The 20048-nt window shown below is 50.5% G+C and overlaps 1 protein-coding gene across 1 annotated transcript in view; it reads left to right on the forward strand.

Annotated features, from left to right (window-relative positions):
- LOC147629972 (uncharacterized) overlaps nucleotides 1–20048 on the forward strand; it is a 300394-nt gene that overhangs the window by 108552 nt on the left and 171794 nt on the right. The window contains exons 14-15 of the mRNA XM_086811523.1: nucleotides 17488–17652; nucleotides 17748–18002. Of these exons, the coding sequence (XP_086667649.1) occupies nucleotides 17488–17652; nucleotides 17748–18002 (420 nt within the window). The remainder of the gene's footprint in view (nucleotides 1–17487; nucleotides 17653–17747; nucleotides 18003–20048) is intronic.

Here is a 20048-nt window from a genome sequence, read left to right on the forward strand (position 1 = left end):
AAGTACTTGTCATTATCTTCTTGCTTACCATGTGTTCGCTTATTATCCCCTCTTGCCCGTTTAGCCCTTTCCCTCTCACCTTTATGGTCACAAACAAGAGGATAACAAATGTGGAAAAGGAAATGAAGGAATGGAAGGCAGAGATGGAGGGATGGTGGAAGGAGAAAGCAAACTTTCTCCAAATGGTATTCAATGAGGGTAAGCGGTGGAAAGAGGAGAAGGAGGACCTCATAGCGGAAGTCAAAGACCTTCACGGGGAAGTCAACACGCTCAAAGGCGTAATCTCAGCTCTTCAGAGGGAGCTTGCAGAGGCCAAGGCAAATGGTGGACTTGAAGAAGGTGAAATTCAGCCATCCATGATAGAAGAGCTCAAGGTTATCAAGGAACAAGTACGGGCAATTAAGGAAGAAGAGAAGCAACAGGAAGCAAAGACTTCCTCATGGGTGGAAGTCATCACCAAGACGCAAAAGAAGATGGATGAAGCGGAGAAGTGGATAGAGGTCGCCAAGAAGGGTAAAGGTAAGGAGATAACAACCCCTACACCTACAATCATTAATATGACTTTGGAAGAGGAACAACGAAGACGTACACGTGCTTTGCATGTGAGGATTACCGGCCTTAAAGACGGGGATAAAGTTGAAGAGGAGGTGAAAGAGCTTATGGTGTTGATGGGGATTGACAGTCCGACACACGCAAAAGCCTGGAGAGTGGGCAAAAAAAGCGGAGGCAACGGGGAAACATCAAAGGAAAGAGCTCTCATACTTCGCTTCCCTTCTATTGAGGCGAAGAAGGAGTTCTTGAAAAGACGACCCACTTTAAAGAATACAGGCATTTTTCTTGGTGATGATCTTACTCTTTCACAGCTTGCACATATGAAGGAAGTCATGCCAGAGATTAGAGCAGCAAGAGAAAAGGGTAAGATAGCATTTTATAGAGAAGGGAGGGTGGTCATCGTGGAGCGACGCTCTACATGACGGTGCGAGACCTATGGGACCAAATTAAAGCTGGCAGCCTGGAACTGCAATGGATCCCTCAGACTTGATGTAGGTGCCTTTGAGGACAGCTTTACAGATAGAGATATAGTCTTCTACTCGGAGACTCACCAGGCCCCTGGTCAGATGATGCCACAGGTGACAGGATACAGATGGGAGACAGCTTGCAGAGTAGGGACGAGATCGGTACACAATAGTAGAGGATCAGGAGGGGTGGCAGTTCTTTTCAGGGAGGAGTTGCAACCGCTTATACACATAGTTCGGAGAGATGATCAGGCCAGATATATGTGGGTGAGACTGAGGGCCGACACAGGCAGATTCCTGTATATTGCCATATGCTATTTTGCTCCTAGTACATCGACATATGCAGCACCTAGAGGGCAGTCTCCTTTCTCTGTGCTAGATGATGACATATGGGAGTTCTCTAGGGATGGAGACATCATCCTGCTAGGGGACTTTAATGCCCGGACGGGCAACCGCCAGACAGCCTTTTATGATACCTCGGAGGAGATGCTGAGAGAGTTGGACACTCTGGATATGGGATTAGACAGAAGCTCACAGGATGTGGAGTGCATAGTGTATGGGAGATATTTGGTAGATATGGGGACTGCGCATGGGTTGGCCATACTTAATGGCTTGCAGAGGTTTCCGTCAGCAGCTGGATTTACTTGCTTTCCACATAGACATGGTGCTAGCACAGTGGATTATGTTATGGCTATGCCCAGCTTTGTTTCATGCATTGAGGACTTCACAGTTGGATCTCGGCCCATTGGGGTAGTAGTGGATCATGCATTGTTGACATTGACTATCTCTTTTCACTTTACCACAGCTCAGAGGACACGAGGGGCAGATCACACTCGATATACTTTTACCTCAGAGACTGATGCTGTCTACACAGATGGGATTTATAAACGTCTGTACACAGAGGAGCCAGGGAGACCTTTGGAGGAGTTGACCCATATACTGACAGAGACTTTACATGATGCAGCGAGAGAGGCATATCCACATACTCAGCCTGGACAGAGACAACATTCTAGATGTATGCCCCAGAACAGCTGGTATGATGAGGAGTGCAGAGAGACCAGAGCCCGACTGCAGCGGGAGGTTGCTTTGGGAGTCACTACTTACCGACAGTCACGTATTGCCTTCCGACGCCTTGTGCGAAGGAAGAAGCGGGCCTTCCTTGCTCAGCTAGAGCAGGAATTATACCAGCTGTTCTTGAGCCAGGATTCGAGGGAGGCTTGGCGTCTGTTTCATGAGTCCTCCCCTGCTTTGGCCATCACTTCTACAGAGGTCTGGGGTAGTTATGCAGCATCTCTATATACAGTTCCTGGACAGACACCTTTTCCTGACCCGCCAGCACCATGCCCACAGACATGTACTTTCTTTACCGCAGAGATGGTAAGGAAGGCCATTGATAGGATGAAGACTGGGAGAGCATATGATCACGATGGATTGGTTGCTGAGCACTTTATTCATGCGAGAGACATGCTGGCAGAGCTTCTAGCAGTGATGTTCAATCGTGCTATGTGCGAAGGCTTACCCGAGACTTGGAGTAGGTCCACCATCGTGCCTATCTTCAAGTCAGGGGACCCTATGTAGCCAGGGAATTATCGCACTATTATGATTGGTCACACACTAGCACGATTGTATGCATCCATTCTTGAGCAGTGGTTGAGTAGATGGGCAGAGAGAGCTGGCATTCGAGCAGAGGGACAGGCAGGGTTCAGGAGAGGTTTCTCTACTCTTGACCACATCTTGACTCTCCGGGCCATTATTGAGGAGGGCAGGTCGCATGGGCGACGGATTTATTGTAGCTTTGTGGACTTCCGCAAAGCATTTGATACAGTGCCCAGAGCCAGATTGATGAGGCGATTACAGGAGATGGGGGTACCCACAGAGCTCATATGGGGAATTATGGCTTTATACAGATCAGTTGCAGGACAGGTACGCACCCCAGAGGGGGTCTCTACTTTGGTTCACTCCACTATAGGAGTGAAGCAAGGTTGCCCGTTATCTCCTTCACTGTTTGGTATGTATGTGGATGAGGCTTCTGACTACATTGAGAGATTGGGGGACAGAGGAGCCCAGCTAGCAGGTACATGGATCCCACTATTGTTATATGCTGATGATATTGTGTTGATCTCTGACTCTCCTGAGGGTATGCAGCGTCATCTGGATGCTTTACATGAGTTTGCACATGATAGTGGATTGTCTGTCAACCTTGGCAAAACCAAGGTTATGGTGTTTAACACCACGCCACAGTGGGTTAGGCGATCAGCTCCCACATTTACATATGGGCAGGAGATTGTGGAGTATACAGATGCATATACATATCTTGGGGTAGTATTCAGTGGGCCAGTGTTTTCGATGAGGAGAGCAGCAGAGACTAGATTGACTAGAGCACATGCAGCCCTGGGTGGTTTGCAGAGGATGTGTTCGCAGGTTCAGTTTCAGGAACCTCGAACAAAACTCTGGCTTTTTGACACTCTAGTGACATCAGCTATGCTTTATGGAGTGCAGATATGGGGACCTTCAGTGGGCCATCACAGCGCAGGCGGGTGGAGAGGTATGGAGAGGCCTTTGGTATCTATGATTGCTAGGCTTATTAGAGCCAAGGCTGTGGTACCTCATGAGATTATTCGAGCAGAGCTGGCGGCTGCCCCTCTGGTGATTGAGGCTCTTACGAGATCAGTCTCCTACATACATGGCTTGTGGGATCTCCCCCGAGACAGATATGCACGCCTCGCCCTGGAGTCCTCCCGACAGTTAGCTTTACAGGGAGACACGGCTTGTTGGTATGGACAGATGACATCTTGGTTCCAGGCACATGGTTTTAGCATGGACAGATTGCCTCCCTTCCAGTATTCTCTGGAGGCACCCTCTCTCACTCTTACACGGACAGAGATTACCAGACTCATCCGTCAGGATTTAGTTCAGCTGGACATTAGGAGGACATGGATACAGCCGACTGAGGAGCTGGGCACGAAGATGGCTTTCTACAGAGAACATTTTCTTCAGCTCACAGCAGATGGTTTTGTGATCAGACCCAGTTACATGGATGTACACTTGTCTCATGCAGTACGATGTGCTATTGGTCAGATTCGCACATCCTCACACCAGCTTGAGATTGAGATTGGCCGATATAGAGGTATACCAGCTGAGGCCAGGATATGCCGAGTATGCCATGGGGAGCCAGAGACAGAGCTGCATTATATATGCCATTGTACTGCATACTATGAGATACGTGGTCGTTTCCACTGTTTATTCAGAGAGGGTTTTGGACCACTTTCCAGAGTCATGGGGTACCAGGACCAGAGGTGTTTGGGATTGTTCTTGCTTGAGTTGCGGAGACATAGAGATAGCCTGCTTAGGCGAACAGAGAGCCAGACTCAGAGGCACATTACAGACTTCTTTAGTCCGGCCATCACTGCGCCAGATGGACCACAGCAGCAGCAGGACATGGATACCGCCCACACCAGGGGTACACTGATTGATCGTGCGATTGAGCTTGGGTGGGCCAGACGCCCACGACCACGGAGGAGGGCATCCCAGCATAGACGGAGGTTGCAGCGGCAGATTCGGATTATTCTTGCGAGGCATGCGAGACACCCAGTCAGGGTGCTGACCACAGAGGATATTGAGGAGATCCGCCAGTGTCCGATGCGGCACATATTATGAGATGGAGGTACCTCCATAGTGTACCTTCCAGTTCCAGTTTCATTTTCTAGGTGCCAGTAGTATCATCTTTATTTTTCATTTTCTGGGTTTTTTTATCCAGACATTGTATCAGATCCACCATGATGTAACTTTTGGTCTCATAGGTCATTATGGCCTTTTGAAGACGTTAATATAACATTTCATTTCACCTCCTATCACCTCTACAATGATTTCACTCAACGTCTGCAACATATCACCACTTTTACAAGCATCCATTATCTTTAACCAGTGCTGCATGGGTTCAGGCCAAAGCATAAGCTAGCACAATGGATGTTGAGCACTTCACGCCAACAACATAGGGGAGTGGCAGCTCTTCATGCAACTGACTGTGGAGCAGTAAGGACACAGAGTAGCACGTGAGTCACGATCTTTGGTGCTACATAGATGTGGTTGTTGGAAGGCATTAGACAGAGATCATTGCTTTACAGGATGAAAGGACTGCATACTTTTGCATCAGGCAGCCAATGATTACACATGATCTTCATCATCAGTTTCTAATCTTGTTGCTCATCTTAGCTGGTATTTGAAGGCATCTTTTGGTTGTGTTTCCATGCCAACATCTATCTTGCTTTTCATTCATGTGTATAAGATATGTAGATTTGTGGAATGGGTTATATATTCCAAAGTCGATCCATTATGTATGAGAAGATCTTAGGAGCCATGTGTGGTGTGGTGGATTAGGATAGGAGCCAAGGGGGTGGAGGATTCAACCCACCCTTGGTGCAATAGGGGGGATGGTTTGGTCTGTAGTGATGCAAGCGTAACCCCACCTTCTCATGCCTTGGTGGTTGATAATGGTTATCGTTTGTATTGGATTTGTGGTAGTTTGGTGGCCATACTCATAAATGCGAGCTATGTACTTGTTTTTTATGCTTGTTCACCAGGACGGTGAACTCTTAACACCCGGGGCACCTGTAGAGGGTTAGGTTGCCCATGGTATGGACATGTGAAAGCACGAGGTGTGTGTGAGTTATCCCACATGCACATGGGATCGTAACAAGGGACTTGGAGCCATGGAATTGTATAAAAATAAGTTTTCCCTTCTATTGAAGAAATGAATACAATCTCTTGTTCTTCCTTTCGTTCTCTTATAATAGGCAATCAATTTATCTATAGAGTAGATCCACGGAGAAAGGTGCAAGCAGTTGTTTGGAATGTGGGAGGGAGGGAGTTGGTGGTTTTTTCAACACAAAGGGGTGGTTGTGGAGGTCCTTGAAGGCTTGCAAGAAGGACTAGTCTATGACTGTATGGGTGGGCTCATCTCGCATTTGATCTTCAAGCATGCACTTCCTTTGTGATCGAGTGACCACTATGGCTGATGGTGGATCCTCATGAATGGTTGGTGTGGGTGTGACAGAGACACGAAGGGTGGGGGAGGAAGGGGAGCAAGTGGACAATGGATGTCCTACTGAGACCAAGTGGGTGGTTGGGGTGGTGGGAATGTGATGACGGATGAAGTGGATGCTCGTTGCTTGGGGCAATTGTGGGTATAATGATCCTTGGATTTTGGAGAGTGCCTACAAGGCGGTGCACCTTCAGGAAGGGGGCATCGGCTTCGGTAGTGACCGTATTCTCCACATATGTAGAAGAAGAGGACAGAGCGATTGCGGGGTTGGGGAGGGCGAGTAGGACGGTTCATAGGGGCTATTGCCATAGTGGCTGGTGTACAAGAATTAGGAATGAGTGGTGGAAGGTAGGTCACCTGAGGTGTAGGTTGGCAAAGGGGAGGTGAAGCAGTGTGGAAGGTTGGTGGAACGGCAAGGACAACTGTGGTGTAATGGGCTACGTTGGGAGCTGTCAAGGTGGGGTGAGGGGCTTGTCGCTGATGAAGTTGACGGAACCCCTTCAAATAGTAGCAGTCTTTGTCTTCATGCCCTCTCTTTTCACAAAAGGAGCAGTATCTCCTCTTTGGACACTCTTGGACGGTGTGGCATATAGCACACCACAACCCCTTCTTGGCTTCTCTTTGTGTCTTCAGTTCCTCAATCTTCCTATTGAGTTGGAGCAAGGAACTTTCCTCGCTCGGAGATTTCTGGCTCACTTTGAGTGCCTCCAGCTCCTGCTCCAACTGAGCCACCGAGTCATCTAGTGGTGTCACCATTGGATGTACAGAGCCCACATCACACGCTCAAACATGAGTCGTGCGTTTTCTAGTTGGGAGGCTAGCTCTTGGAATTCTAACAATGTAGTTGGTGGGGCCAACTCTCCTAAATCTTCTGTAGGGTGGACCTTGGCAATGCCTATGTCACCCCCTGATGCACCATGAAGTCGCTAGGGTGAGTCGGTAAGTGACCCACCAGCACTATGGTCCGTGTCATAAGTTCTGACACCCTCTTCCCTAGTAGTAGTTGTAGCTTCCTTAGCTCCTAGAGAATGCGGTCCTCATAGTTACGAGGACGGAAGGTGTTCTTCAGGGTGGCCCAGTCTGCAAAGTGTTCAGTTGGAAATTGGCTGAACCACTTATCTGCGGAGCCTTGTAGAGTGGATGGAAAGAGTACCAAGAAGGCATCCTCCCATTGAAGGCCTTGGCTTTTGCATATAGAGATGAACCGCCAGATGTGGTCATCCACATCTTCAGTGGAAGATCCTTTGAAGGTTGGAGGCTTGACATTGACTCGACCCAACACCGTGGAAAGGGGTTCCATGCCAAGAGGATTGGCTGGACCAAGAGGGTTGGCTTGGCCTCCGGCATTGTTACTGAGAGTGGGATTACCAAGGTTGGATGTCATAGGGAAAGGTGAAAGGGGATCCCTAGGTGGTACGCAGTTGAACCTCTTGTGACTACACAGAGATAAGGGTGAGCTAACAGGACTCCAAGTTTTGATACTCCCACCCAATGTGCCAAATTTTCATGGACCTATAGAGCAAGGTTGGTTGCCCGGCACACTAATTGGTGGCTCTTATCTTGACAGTATGTCCAGAGTCCTCCATGCTCACAGCGTAGCACACGTACAAATAGACAGAATGGAGTGGAATACAACACAAGTGACAAGATTGCAAGAGGAACAAGAAGGTTGGACAACACTTGCACTACTCCAAGACATTGTTGCATGCCCTTCACTGTACCGTGCACATTCACCAGAGGTCACAGTGAGTAGAACGACACACATTTCTGCAAGATGTGGTGGAGTCGGTGGCATCTCCTATCTTTGGTAGATGCCCTTGGAGTGGGGACCTTTGGTAGAATCTGTTCTCTCTTGAAGATGCCTGCTGTAGTGTTGGTGCGGTGCCTTCAATGTTGGTCCGTGCACCTCTCATGTATCCGTTTTGGTGGTGTGCCTCATAGTCCACCGAATGCTTCAGGGTGGTTCATCTAGGGTTGGCCCACTGTGGTGGTGTGATGCCCAGATGGTCCAGCCCAGTGTGGGGTGCGCACCCTTGGTGGCTATAGGAAAAGGGGGGGCAGAGGGGATGGGAGTGTGTGTGTGTGTGTGTGGGGGGGGGGGGGGGGGGGGGGCGTGTGGCGGGCATTGAGCGATGTAGCCTCACGGGGCCAGTAATGTCAAAAAATGTGGTGCTCGCCTTTGGACAAGCAGGGGTGAAGCGCATCACTTCTCTTGCATGGCTTGGGATCTTTCCCTGGATGTGCTGCTAGTGGCTACTCTCTTGGGGTGGGGGGGCATTGAGAGATGTAGCCTGACGGGGCCAATAATGTCAAAAAATGTTGTGCTCGCCTTTGGACAAGCAGGGAGTGAAGTGCATCGCTTCTCTTGCATGGCTTGGGATCTTTCCCTGGATGTGCTGCTAGTGGCCACAAAGAAAGTGGATGAGATTGGTCTAGATAGCCTTGATGACTAAGTTTTTTTTTCTTTGTAAGGTGATTTCAACCACTGAGAAGCATCATGATGCCATGTAAGACCTGTGGTACTAGAGGAAAAGAAGATGCCATGGTCCCATTCCCGCATAAATATCACACGCTTCGCTTGCGCAGAACGAGAGGGCCCCTGAATGCGAGCCCAAGTAGCCATAAGAGTGTGGATGATATCACTCCATATAGTATTAATGCACTGAGACCCAAAAATATGGACACCCTCAATAGCCTCCATGCATCTAGCTCTCCAGATCTGCCATGCTGTAATACTGGCAATAATCTCCCAACTGGTGTCAATCCTCTGTCTAGGGGGTGTATAATCAGAGTGAGGAACATCCTGCAATAGACCATGCTGGGCAATACCTCTACAAATGAAAAAAATAGAATCTGTACCACTGCCCTCATAAAAAAGTTGCGGACCGGACTGGGAGAGCCAAGCAACTGCCCCCCAAGTCATATGCATGGCTTGGCCACTCAATTTGCCCATAAGTTGGGCTACAGGACCCCAAATCTGCTGTGAAATGCTGCACCCCCATAGACAATGTTGTACGGACTCAGAATCTGCCGCACATCTAGGACAGGAAGGTGCTACACCGAAAACTGATCTCCATTGATTGGTAGGGAGACCACCATGTAAGAATAACCATAAGAAATGAGAGATCTGGCTCCTTCTGTATGAGTGCCAAAGCCTATGCCAATATCTTCTTTTTTCGAGAAAAGATCCTTTCATTAGTTGTAAAAAACGCCCGTAGGGCTACAAAAGATCCTCTCCTGCTCACAAGAAAAAACAGAGCAGAGAAAACAGCAGGGAAGCCAGGGAGACTCTCCCTAGGTGCTGAAAAGTACAAGTATCAGTACAAAGAACTGAATGGCTATATCATACAATAGGAGGGGGGAAAAGCCAAATAGGTGGCCTGTAGTGCTAGCGGGGGGACCCCGCGTGAAGGGTATAGAAGGGGCCGCTGCTCCAGGTGGTGTGAAAGGCCTGGCGCCGCAAGATCGCCTCATCCGAGTCACCCCGAATGCGGTCGTACTGTCCCCGCAAGGTGTGGATCAACTCCTGCCAGATCCCTCGAACAGTCTCTGCTGGTGGCTACAGTCTCCCCTCAAAGGCCCTGAAACACCGGGCCTTCCAGGTGAACCAGATGGTGATGCTGCTGAGGAGCTCCCATCGTAGATCCCTCTCCTGTGTCCAGCTGGCGGACGAGAAATCCGGTGAAGGAACAAGGCGAGGCTGGCCCCTAATGAATCTGATGGCGTGGCTGTCCTGCTCCGTCTCATAGCCCATAGCAGGCCTTGACGAAGTCGACCAAGCAGCGGCACCCCACGTATATGTACCCTCTGGAGAGAGGGGGGCCTGAATACGCAGCATCCGCAGCCAAATCAGCTGCGCCTGAGGGCAGTCCCAAAGGCAATGTCTCTGTGCCTCCATAGGGCGGCCGCATCGGACGCAGGCCGCCGGAAGACCGCTGTAGACAAGCTAGGTGCCAACTGTTGAGCCCCTGTGGGCGACCAGCCACCACTGGAAAGTCGAGATCCTGCGGGCCTGTCGACTAGCCTAGAGCCAGGCCCAAAAATCCTCCAGAAACTCCTGTGAGAGTCCCTGTAGCCGCCAGTGCCCCGCTGCAGCTGGAGAGACCATCCTCCTCGCCGTCAAAATATACTGAAAAAAGGTAATCTCTGTGGCCTCATCTGCAGGGTCTGGGTCAATATGCCGCTTTCGAGAAGCGGCGGCCACTACCCGTATCCTCTGAAAGGTGCACTCTGCAACCAAAGGCGACTCCACCTCCACTCTCTGAAAAGTCTGCCCTCATCCTGAATCTCATAGTAGAGGCAACTGCCGTCCTCAGTGCAAGCTCTGACAGCAATCAGGATCTCCAGCTGTGTAAAGACTTCCATCCACCGTGGGACCACTAGCTCGAGAGGCGTAAACCACTCCTCTGTGAGTGCCTCCTGAATGTCATCCCTCATAATCAACCCCCCTCTGAAGTGACTCAGCCTCTCCACCTGTATCTCCTCTGGGAGACTGCAAAAGGCCTGCCAGTCTCCAAAGCTACGTGCTGGGCCTGCCGCCAAAGGTCCCCAGGCTAGACGAGGCCGAGAACCCAGCATATGACCCTGCTCTGTGCGAACTGCTGGGCTCTAGATGAGCGGCTGTCTGGCCCGCTCCTCAACACAAGAAGGAGGTCGCTGAGAGAGCCCTGGTCTCAGCAGCTCCCAAGCTCTCAGGATGCCCAAAGCAAATCTGTCCTCCCATCCTCTACTGAGGCCTGTCCTCCTCATCTCTATGAAGATCCATCGAATCTCTAGTGCCCAAGTGCCCCCTGCTGGGGGAGCCCGAGCCTGCAGCCGCTGCAAGAGAAGCTCTTTCCAAGGCTCAGCGCCTGGAAGCAACCCCGAACAATAAGCTTCCCCGATAAGGCTCTACTCTGATCGATTGGATCTATAATGCCCAAGCCTCCCTGAGCCAGCGGAAGTGTAATAATTGCCCATGCAACCTTTTTGCCCGAGCTGGCTGACCGTCCCGCCTAGACCAAAAAAAGTTCCTGATCGGCCTCTGTACGTGGCTGATGCAAGAGCTCGAGAAGATCCAGCAAGACGTAATGTACCACATGGTCGCTAACAACACCTGATTTGCCACCACCACACTCCCGGCCAAGGATAGTCGAGCTGTACTCCAATCTAAAAGCTTCTTCCGAATGCTCAGAAGAAGCGGGGCAATCTGCTGCTCAGGTGACAAATCTAGTGCAATCTGGCATCCCAAATACCGCATTGCTGTGCCAGGAGGAATCCATCTAAAACCGGGGTCCGGGCTCCATGCCAGAGTGGGAGCGCTACTGATCCAAAAGGCCACTGTCTTGCGCCAATTGATCAATGCTCCTGAAGCTGCACTAAAAACCTAGAGCGACTAAGCTGCCCGAAGAAGATTGGCCTCCTGGCCATGCAAAAATAAGCTCGTGTCGTCCGCAAACTCAGCATCGAGCTGGTCCTCCCCCCGAACTGGGAGCTGGAGTCCTCTCAAACCAACCTCCTGTGCCACCAAATACATGCTCATAGCCTCCGCAAAGAAGAGAAAAAGAAAAGGGGCGAGGGAACACCTTGACGGACTGATCTGGTCAGCTGAAAACTCGGCCCCCGTCCTCCTACAATCAACACCTGGCTGGGGCGAGGGAACACCTTGACGGACTGATCTGGTCAGCTGAAAACTCGGCCCCCGTCCTCCTACAATCAACACCTGACTGCGAGCTGTGGAATACAGAGCCGCCACCACTCAAATTCAACCTGGCTCAAAGCCCAGGCGAAGCATAGTGCCCTCTAAGAAACCCCAATCGACTCTATCGTATGCCTTCTCAAAATCGAGAAGCATCACGACTAAGTCCTCACCAAGAAATCTAGCTCGGGCCGTCGCCTCCCAGAAGGTGAAAATGTTGTCAAGGATACTACGCTCCTTGACGAATCCTGTCTGGGTAGCATGAATCAACTCCCTTAGGAAGGGCTGGATCCTCAAACTCAAGGCCTTTGCTAAGACCTTGTAGACAATATTGAGGATCGTAATAGGTCTCAAATGCCGAATATCATATGATACTCCCTCCCCCTTGGGGATGAGAAAGATCAAGCCCTCTGAAAAGCTCAGTGGCATCACCCGAGTGTCCAAAACATACTGAAAGCCCCTGCGGAGGCCTGGCCCCAAAAGGTCCCAATAGCGCATAAAAAAGGCAGTCGTCAGCCCGTCCTCCCCTGGGCAACTATGGCGCGGCAGGACCCTCAAGGCCTCAACAAGCTCAACCTCTGAAAGAGGCGCACCAAGGACTGTACGCATACGATCTGTGACCCTCCTCTGCACTGAGCCCACACCGTCTGTCTGCAAGCATCCCGAGCCTCATTGGCGGGCTCCGCTGAAAGCAGGTCTCTATAGAACCCAGTGGCAATGGCTCTGATCTCCCCGGGCTCAGTAGCTACAGACGCGTCCGGCCTCCCAAGCTGACGGACTCCTGCTCGAGCATGGCAGGGTCCAGTAATCTCAAAAAACTCCCCAGTCACTCTATCCCCAAGCTGCGTCCATTGAGAGGCCTGGCGACGATAGTAAAACTCATGTCTCTGCTCCTTTGCCTCTCTAACCTCCTGGCGTGCCTGGCTCAGCTGGGACGCCACCCACTTACATGCAGGTTGCTGCTCCTGAAGGCGTTGAAGCGAAGCAAGGCTGCGTCTTAGCCGCTGCTCCCGCTCGCGAATCTCTCCCAGCCGTGTCAAAGCTACAGTGTGCAGAAAAGAGCTAAGCTCCATGAGTCCCTGGGCACACTGGCCTGCTGCATCCTGGTCAGAGCACTGACTATCATGCCAGATCCTCTCAATGTCCTCAGCGAGACTAGGATCTGTAAGTACCCTCTCTGGGATCCTCAACTGCAGGCTGGGCTCCTGTGTCCTCTCCTCAAGCGTCAAAAGAACTGGTGCATGATCTGAAAATGAGGTGCCAGCGAGAATGCCAACGGAGCCCCTTGCTCCCCGAACCAGTTGCCCACATAAAAGCGATCAATCCGTGATAGATTAGTCCCTCCCTGCCGGCGATCCGACCGAGAGAAACTAAGACTGTCGTGAGAGCGGGAGAAGGCCCCATGCTGCCATGCATCAGTGATCCTCAGTGACATGCAAAATCGCTCCCAAGCTGCAAGCTCCGTGCCGTGCATTGTAACATGACTGCCTCCCACCCTATCAGTCGGGTCCTAAAGCATGTTGAAGTCACCCCCGACACACCAATGTGCGGCCTCTGGCAATGCATCCGTAACCTGGGTCCAAAACTCTGCTCTGGCACTAGCATGGTTGGGCGCATAAACGTTGAGCACGCCCACTAGCTCATCATGCATCCTCAGAATGACATACTGTGCTCTACCAGGCACAATGATCCCTCGATCCACAATGGCCTGCCGCCATACATCTGCAATGACCATGCATACTCCTCCCTGTCCACCCAAAGGACCAAACCCTGCAAACCAAAAGGTGTCCCATCTACCAGGCATCACCAAACCATATCTTCGGATCCTGCTCTCACCCAAGTGGTGCTCCTGTATCATCAAAGTATCAATGCTGCCACCAACCAGGCATCTCTGAAGCTCCTGCCTCAATCAACCACGATAGTGTATATAATGTGCTCCGCCAAGGCCCTGTACATTCCATGAGATGATCCTCATGGATGACCTGCTGAGGTGGATGCTGTCTCAGCCGTACGGCGGGCCTTCGCAAGCGGCTTGGATGGAGAATAGTCCCCATCCGAGCGGCTGCGAATCTGCCCATGCGGTGTACTGCAAGAATCACGGATCAGGCGCCAGTGGCTGTGTCCCATGGCGACTGCCTCCCGCTCAGACAGAGCAACCTCGTGTATACATACATATCCAGGGTCGCGTGCTAAGTCTGCCACTACGCGAATGACCAAATGACGAATCCCTGAGGCATCCACACTCCCGGGATCCAAGAAAAAATGAGCCAAATCCCATAGTCGGCCTATCACATCTGTCACCTCCAGATCGCTCACATGATGAGAAAACTCAACTGCCTGAGTCTTCAAAGTGCTAAGAGCGAGCTCTAGAGTCCACTCCCGGTCGCATGGGCCACATAGAGGGAACGAGAAGGCCACCGCTGAATCAAGTGCCTCCTCCTTGCGGGCCGGAGGAATCACTACATGAACTTTGATGGGTGCTGGCTCATGGGGGCCCTCTGCTCCAAAAAGCCGTGTGAAGGCGTAATCAAAAGCCTCCGAGCGCTGTCTAGTGTCGAGGCGACTCAGCCGACTGCGGATAGATGATATCCGTGAAGCCCGAATCGGCATGGTAAGTCTCCTTTGTGGTGCTCGAGCGAGGTCGGTGCTCAGCGCCCTCTGGACTGTAGGTGAACGCCAGGGGACTGCCAGGGCCTCCCGGGGAGGTGAGGCGGGCAGGGGGGGAGGAGGGGGGGGCGAGAGGGAGCCGCTGTTGAAACCGGAGCGGGGACGGGAGGAGGCGAAGGTGGAAGCGAGGCGGTGGGGGGGGTGAAGGAGGGGGTGCTGGCATCTCCTGGTCCTCAGTCGATGCAGGGGTCTCCTCCTGGAGGGGAGCAAAGCTGTTCCTCACGGGAACCCAGTGATGCTGAGACTGTGGCTGCTGCTGCAGCGGTCTCTGGGCGTGCTGCTGTGGCTGTCTCCGAGGTCTCTATGGCCTGAGCAGGTGTCCTGGAGGCTACCTGCCAAGCCGCATCTGTGGGCGGGCCATCAGGGGCCTGCTGCTGTGGTGAGGGTCGGGGTCTCCTGCGAGGGCAAGCCTTGGCCAGATGACCGACCTGCCTGCAAATGAAGCACTTGTTCGGGAGCCCCGAGAACTCCGCTCTCTGATCAATCCATCCCCCCCCTATCCTAGGTAGCTGAATGATCTTAGGAAGGGAGGAGATGTCAGACACCAAAACTCTGACCGAAGGTAGCCCAGCTGCTCTGGCCACCACTGAAGCTGCTGTGGGGCCAGTCTCTAGTACCGAGCCCACCAATGCTCCTAGCCTAGAGAGGAGCAGAAGATACTCCCGACGGAGTCCAGGGAAGCAAACTGTAACATGGAAAAGGCGCTCTCCTTGCTCGGCCGCTGCTGGGTCAAAGCCATGCTGCCAAGGTTTGAAGAAAGCCCGAGCATCCCTGATGTCAAGGGGACTCATGGATAGGACCTTGGCCACGCTCTGGGCGTTCTCGAACTCGATCTGGTAATGTCCACGGCCCAGTAGCTGTACGTCCAGGATCTTGCCCACATCTGCAAGAAGGCGGGCCTGGACTGCCGACTATACGGCAGATGGTGGAATGAGCCTCGAGGCGTTCCACCTTTGCGGTGAGGCTCGCTTCCTCTTCTGGCGAAAGAAAAAGCCTGATGGGGGTGTTCTTAGGGGCGGGCGAGGGGCTGCGGGGGAGTCCCTCTGAGGCGGGGCGGGAGGAGCCTCCATCAGAGTCTGAAGCTATGGCGAAGGCGAGGCGAAAGTGGAGATCCTGCAAGAACCAAGCTGCACACAGAGAGGCGGAAGACGAAGGCCAGAGAAAAAGGAAAAACCCCCCTGGGGGCGGAAATCAGCAAGAAAAGGGAGGGGGGGGCGAGGCGGCGAAGGAGTAGCCCTAGGGAGGGGGCGGGAGCTGCACGCACGAGGGGTGGGGGGGAGAAAGAGTTGGCGGAGGGGGGGGGACGGGGCGCTGCAGAGGGGAGGTGGGCGCGAAAAGTAGGGGGGGCGCGAAGGACAGGTGAGGCGGCGGGCAGAACAGTGAGGGAGGGGGGCGCAGTGGCGAGGGCAGGCGGGGGGGGCAAGGGGGGGCGCAAGAGGACGAGCAGGCAGGTAGGCGGGGGGGGGGGGGGGGGGGGGGTAGGTGTGCAGGTAGCGCGAGTAGGGAGGGGCGGGAGCTTCAGCGAGCCAATAGCCTATGCCAATATCTGCGCTGTATCACTAGAGAAATATCATAGCTCTCCCAATGAGGCTTGAGAGTAGGGATCCTATGCATCTGTCGAGTGAGGAGAAGCTTGGCATTCCGAACAGTGAAACTAAAAAAAAGAAGGCTTTTCAAAGGATCGAAGGCATCGATCCACTCCCACTCTCCTGGATCCCACGAAAGATATCTGATAGGACTGCCACCATATAGCCACAAACACCAAGAGCCATGAGTCACTATTTGAGGAGAAGGGTCAATGAACCAGTGCTTCCCCGAGCGACCAACAATCCTCACTGGACTAAGCCTAGTGTTTGGTATGATCTCCTCCATACTACATCTCCTCAATCTCCCACTAGGCATGATGGAATACATGAGGAAATCTGTATCCTCTTGGCCTAGCAGAGCAATGACCTGCAGAGGTATGCCTATCCTCGAAAAAACTCCCAGCCAACTCAGATGATAGTCTCCGTGAAAGGTCCCAGAAAGCCACTCATGCGGAATAGCTACATCAATCTTATCAATACGAATGCGAGAGCCCCTAAGATGCTGAGTGGATGCAACTCTCCAATCCTCCGGAAGACTCTTAAAGGTCTTCCAAGCAAGAACTGTGTATGCGCATCTGTCCCATCCTCACCATTGCATATAACGAGATGCACCAAGTGGCCGACCAGCCTCATCCCTAATGAACTCGTTCCACATAATAGGTTGTCGGTCAGCCTGGTCCAAAGACCTAGGAAGCCTTTGTGGCGAAAAATATCTCATGCTTCTCCATGCTCTGACAATGGTTGCAATAAGAGGGGAAGATGGTGCCCTGATATCAGCCTTTGTGAACAAAAAACGTGTGTTGGGCATCCAGTCTCTCCCGACCCTGGGTGTACATCTGGAAATCTAAGACAAGAAAAAATCCTTCCAAGGCTCAGTGCCTGGTAGGAAACCTCTGACCACAAGTTTGCAAAGCAACGCCCTGCATTGAACATCCGGATCGATAATATTCAAGTCCCCCTCTCTTTTGGGCTGAATAACTGTGAGCCAAGCTACCCTGGCACGAGTGTCTGAGGTGCCATCCAAGCTCGACCAGAGAAAATTGCGGATCAATCTCCCCAATTGGCCAATGCATGCATGAGAGAAGCACCAACAAGAGGCAATAAACCAAGCTGAGGCACTTGATGACTAAGTTTTACTGGCTCTTCAAGCATATAATGTGCCCGTTCTCTTTCTCCTCATCAACTTTGAGTAGAGAGTTGCTAAAAAAGGTCCACATGTCCAATGAATCTAGAAAAGCCCGTTTTTTCAAGAGTTGTGTGCTGGTCGTGTGTCTTCAAAAGTGCTAAGATATTTTTGAACCCAGTTTATATTTTTCCATGAAGCATACATGTTATTAACAAGGGAAGGTATATGTTTTTCTAGTTGTTAGATGCCTCTTCAAAGGAATCATGCCATCTACAATTTAGGCCTATCTATCATTTGCTTCAAACCCCTGTTTTGAAGGGAATCTTCAATGTATTGAATGTATGTTGCTTTTGAATGATCGTGCGTCATGACAGGTTTACATTCCCATGATCTCCTCACTTCGAAATCCAGGAATGAGAGATAGACACTGGAAAAAGCTAAGCGATCATCTTGGTTTTGAAGTCTCACCACATGCTGGTTTTACCTTAAGCACTGCACTACAGCTCAATCTTCCATCCTTCATGCCACTCATTGATGAGGTAAAGGGATTGATTTTTTTTTTCAGCATCATATTCATTAAGATTTGCTTTGGTCATAGTTTCTCCTTGTAAGCAGAAAAGTTGTATTTTTGCAGGTCAGTGAATTTGCAAGCAAAGAGTACTCTGTTGAAGTCACTCTTGACAAGATGCAAGGAGATTGGATTGGTGTAAAGTTTGATTATGTCATGTGGAGAGACACAGGAACTGCCATCTTGCGCGGCCTAGATGATCTACAGACCCTATTGGAAGACCACATTGCCAAAACACAATCAATGCAGGCATCACCTTATATTGCTCCATTCGAAGATCGGGTGAAGCTATGGCTTGGCAAACTGAACTTGGTACAAGAGGTATGTATGCCTTTACAAATTTTTGAACACAAAATACCACAAAAGAAATAGCACCTTTTGTCCGAACTTCCTTTTTTTCATACGTCCATAGATATCTGGTTATTGATTGCATGGTGAAGATGGTGGTGGACATGGGTGGGGATGTCTGAAGTGTCAATAGAAGGCTGGCTAGGGACCTTTAGAAATGTGTTTGTGTAGGCTTACCATATGATAGGATCAGTAAGAGGCCATGCTGGTTGTTTTTGTTCTAGAAAGGGTAGCTAAAATGTGGGAACGGGCCCCAAACAATGTAGAGGAAATGTGGTTGCTTTCTCTCTAGAAACTGTAGCTAAAACGTGGGAATCATGAGGAAGAAATCACAGCAATTGAAGCAAATGCCTTGATGAACAAGAACTTCACAATGAACTGTGTTATTTGCATAAAAACCTCTACTATAACTGTTGCAGACTACTTCAATTAGCAATCATGCTCCCTTCTCCTTCAATCTCGTACGATCCACTGCCTTTGGTAAGTGATTTAGAGAATGGGAGAGGTGCCTTTTTATACGGCAGTATGGGCAGTCTCTTAACCTCCTTAATAAGGTGGTTCCTTAACCTACTCCGTAAGGCAATTCCTTAACCTCCTAAATAACGTGGTTCCTTAGTTTGTGGGATGACCTTTTTTTTCTCCACGGATGGCTTCCCAAGAATCTTGCCATATTCTAGTATGCATCTCACCTATGCCTAGAACAAAAAAGTACTATGTCCATGCCCTATGCCTAAATGGGGGCATAGTCATTGTCCTTTGTGGAGCCTCACAACCAAGATCTTCCCATACAAAGGATTCTAACACCCCCTCTAAGATCCTCGTTGTAGACCTACACCAACGCACATAAAGAGGAGTTTCAATTTGATTCCTAGGCAAATTCTAAAAATCAGATTAATACTTGAGCAACTAACATTATTAATATACAATGAAAAACTTAAATAAAACACTAATAAGAATATCAACTTTGAAGAAGAGATGGTCGCGATTAAAAAAAAGAAGGGGAGAAAGCTATCTGCGTTAGTGATCAAGGCAAGGGGGAGATAAGAGTCGATCTGAAGCAGGGCTATCCAGTGATGAAGATCTCGACATCTTATACAGCCGTGAAGAAGAAAAATCTGCCTGTCTTGATCATGACGTTATTTGCAGACGAGATGGAGGAAGCTCACACAGTCGAGAGAGGGAAAGTTCGCCTGGTCATGAGCTGATTAGGTCACACAGTCAAGAAGAGGTAAGTTCACCTGGTCATGAACTGATTAGGTCACTCAGTCATGAAGGGGGAAAATCGCCTGTACCTCTACCAGCAAGTGTGCAGCGCGATCTGATAGAAGTGGGAAAGTTACCTGTCATGACAGGCCTAATGCCATCTCCAGTAATTGGTGAAGATATGCAGATGAAGGAATGGGCTGATGTTCAGGACGAGATGCCTCTGCTGGGGGTCAAACAGGCCATTAATAAGGTGAACGGAAGTAATAAAACTTTTATGGATTCTCTTGGACTTGATGCCATGGCTTGTCAAAGTATTGAGTGGGCTAAGAAGAGAATGTATCAATCTCTACAAGAAGGCATGTCAGAAGTTCAACACGTAAAGGGAAATAGAGGAGAATCTTCTGCAAACTCAGTAGAAGTGTCAGTTTCTTCTGAATTCGTGGACAGACAAGTAGCACTCTTTGCCTCATGTGGGTTAATGCTATACTGTACAGGGAAGGTTCTTTCCAGACATGAGATTAAGGGCTGGCTGGAAAAGGAGATTCTACAAGCACCTATGGTTAGAGAAATCTTCTATCTAAAAAAAGGATACTACAATGTCCTTCTAGCTGATCCCACTTGGGTTCCCTCTCTAGGGGGTGTATAATCAGAGTGAGGAACATCCTGCAATAAACCATGCTGGGCAATACCTCTACGAATGAAAAAAGTAGCATCTGTACCACTGCCCTCATAAAAAAGCTGCGGACCGGACTGGGAGAGCCAAGCAACTGCCCCCCAAGTCACATGCATGGCTCGGCCACTCAATTTGCCCAT

Source organism: Cibotium barometz, chromosome 17 (assembly GCF_041138505.1).
Source record: "Cibotium barometz isolate CiBa-2024 chromosome 17, ASM4113850v1, whole genome shotgun sequence".
Taxonomy (NCBI): Eukaryota; Viridiplantae; Streptophyta; class Polypodiopsida; order Cyatheales; family Cibotiaceae; genus Cibotium; species Cibotium barometz.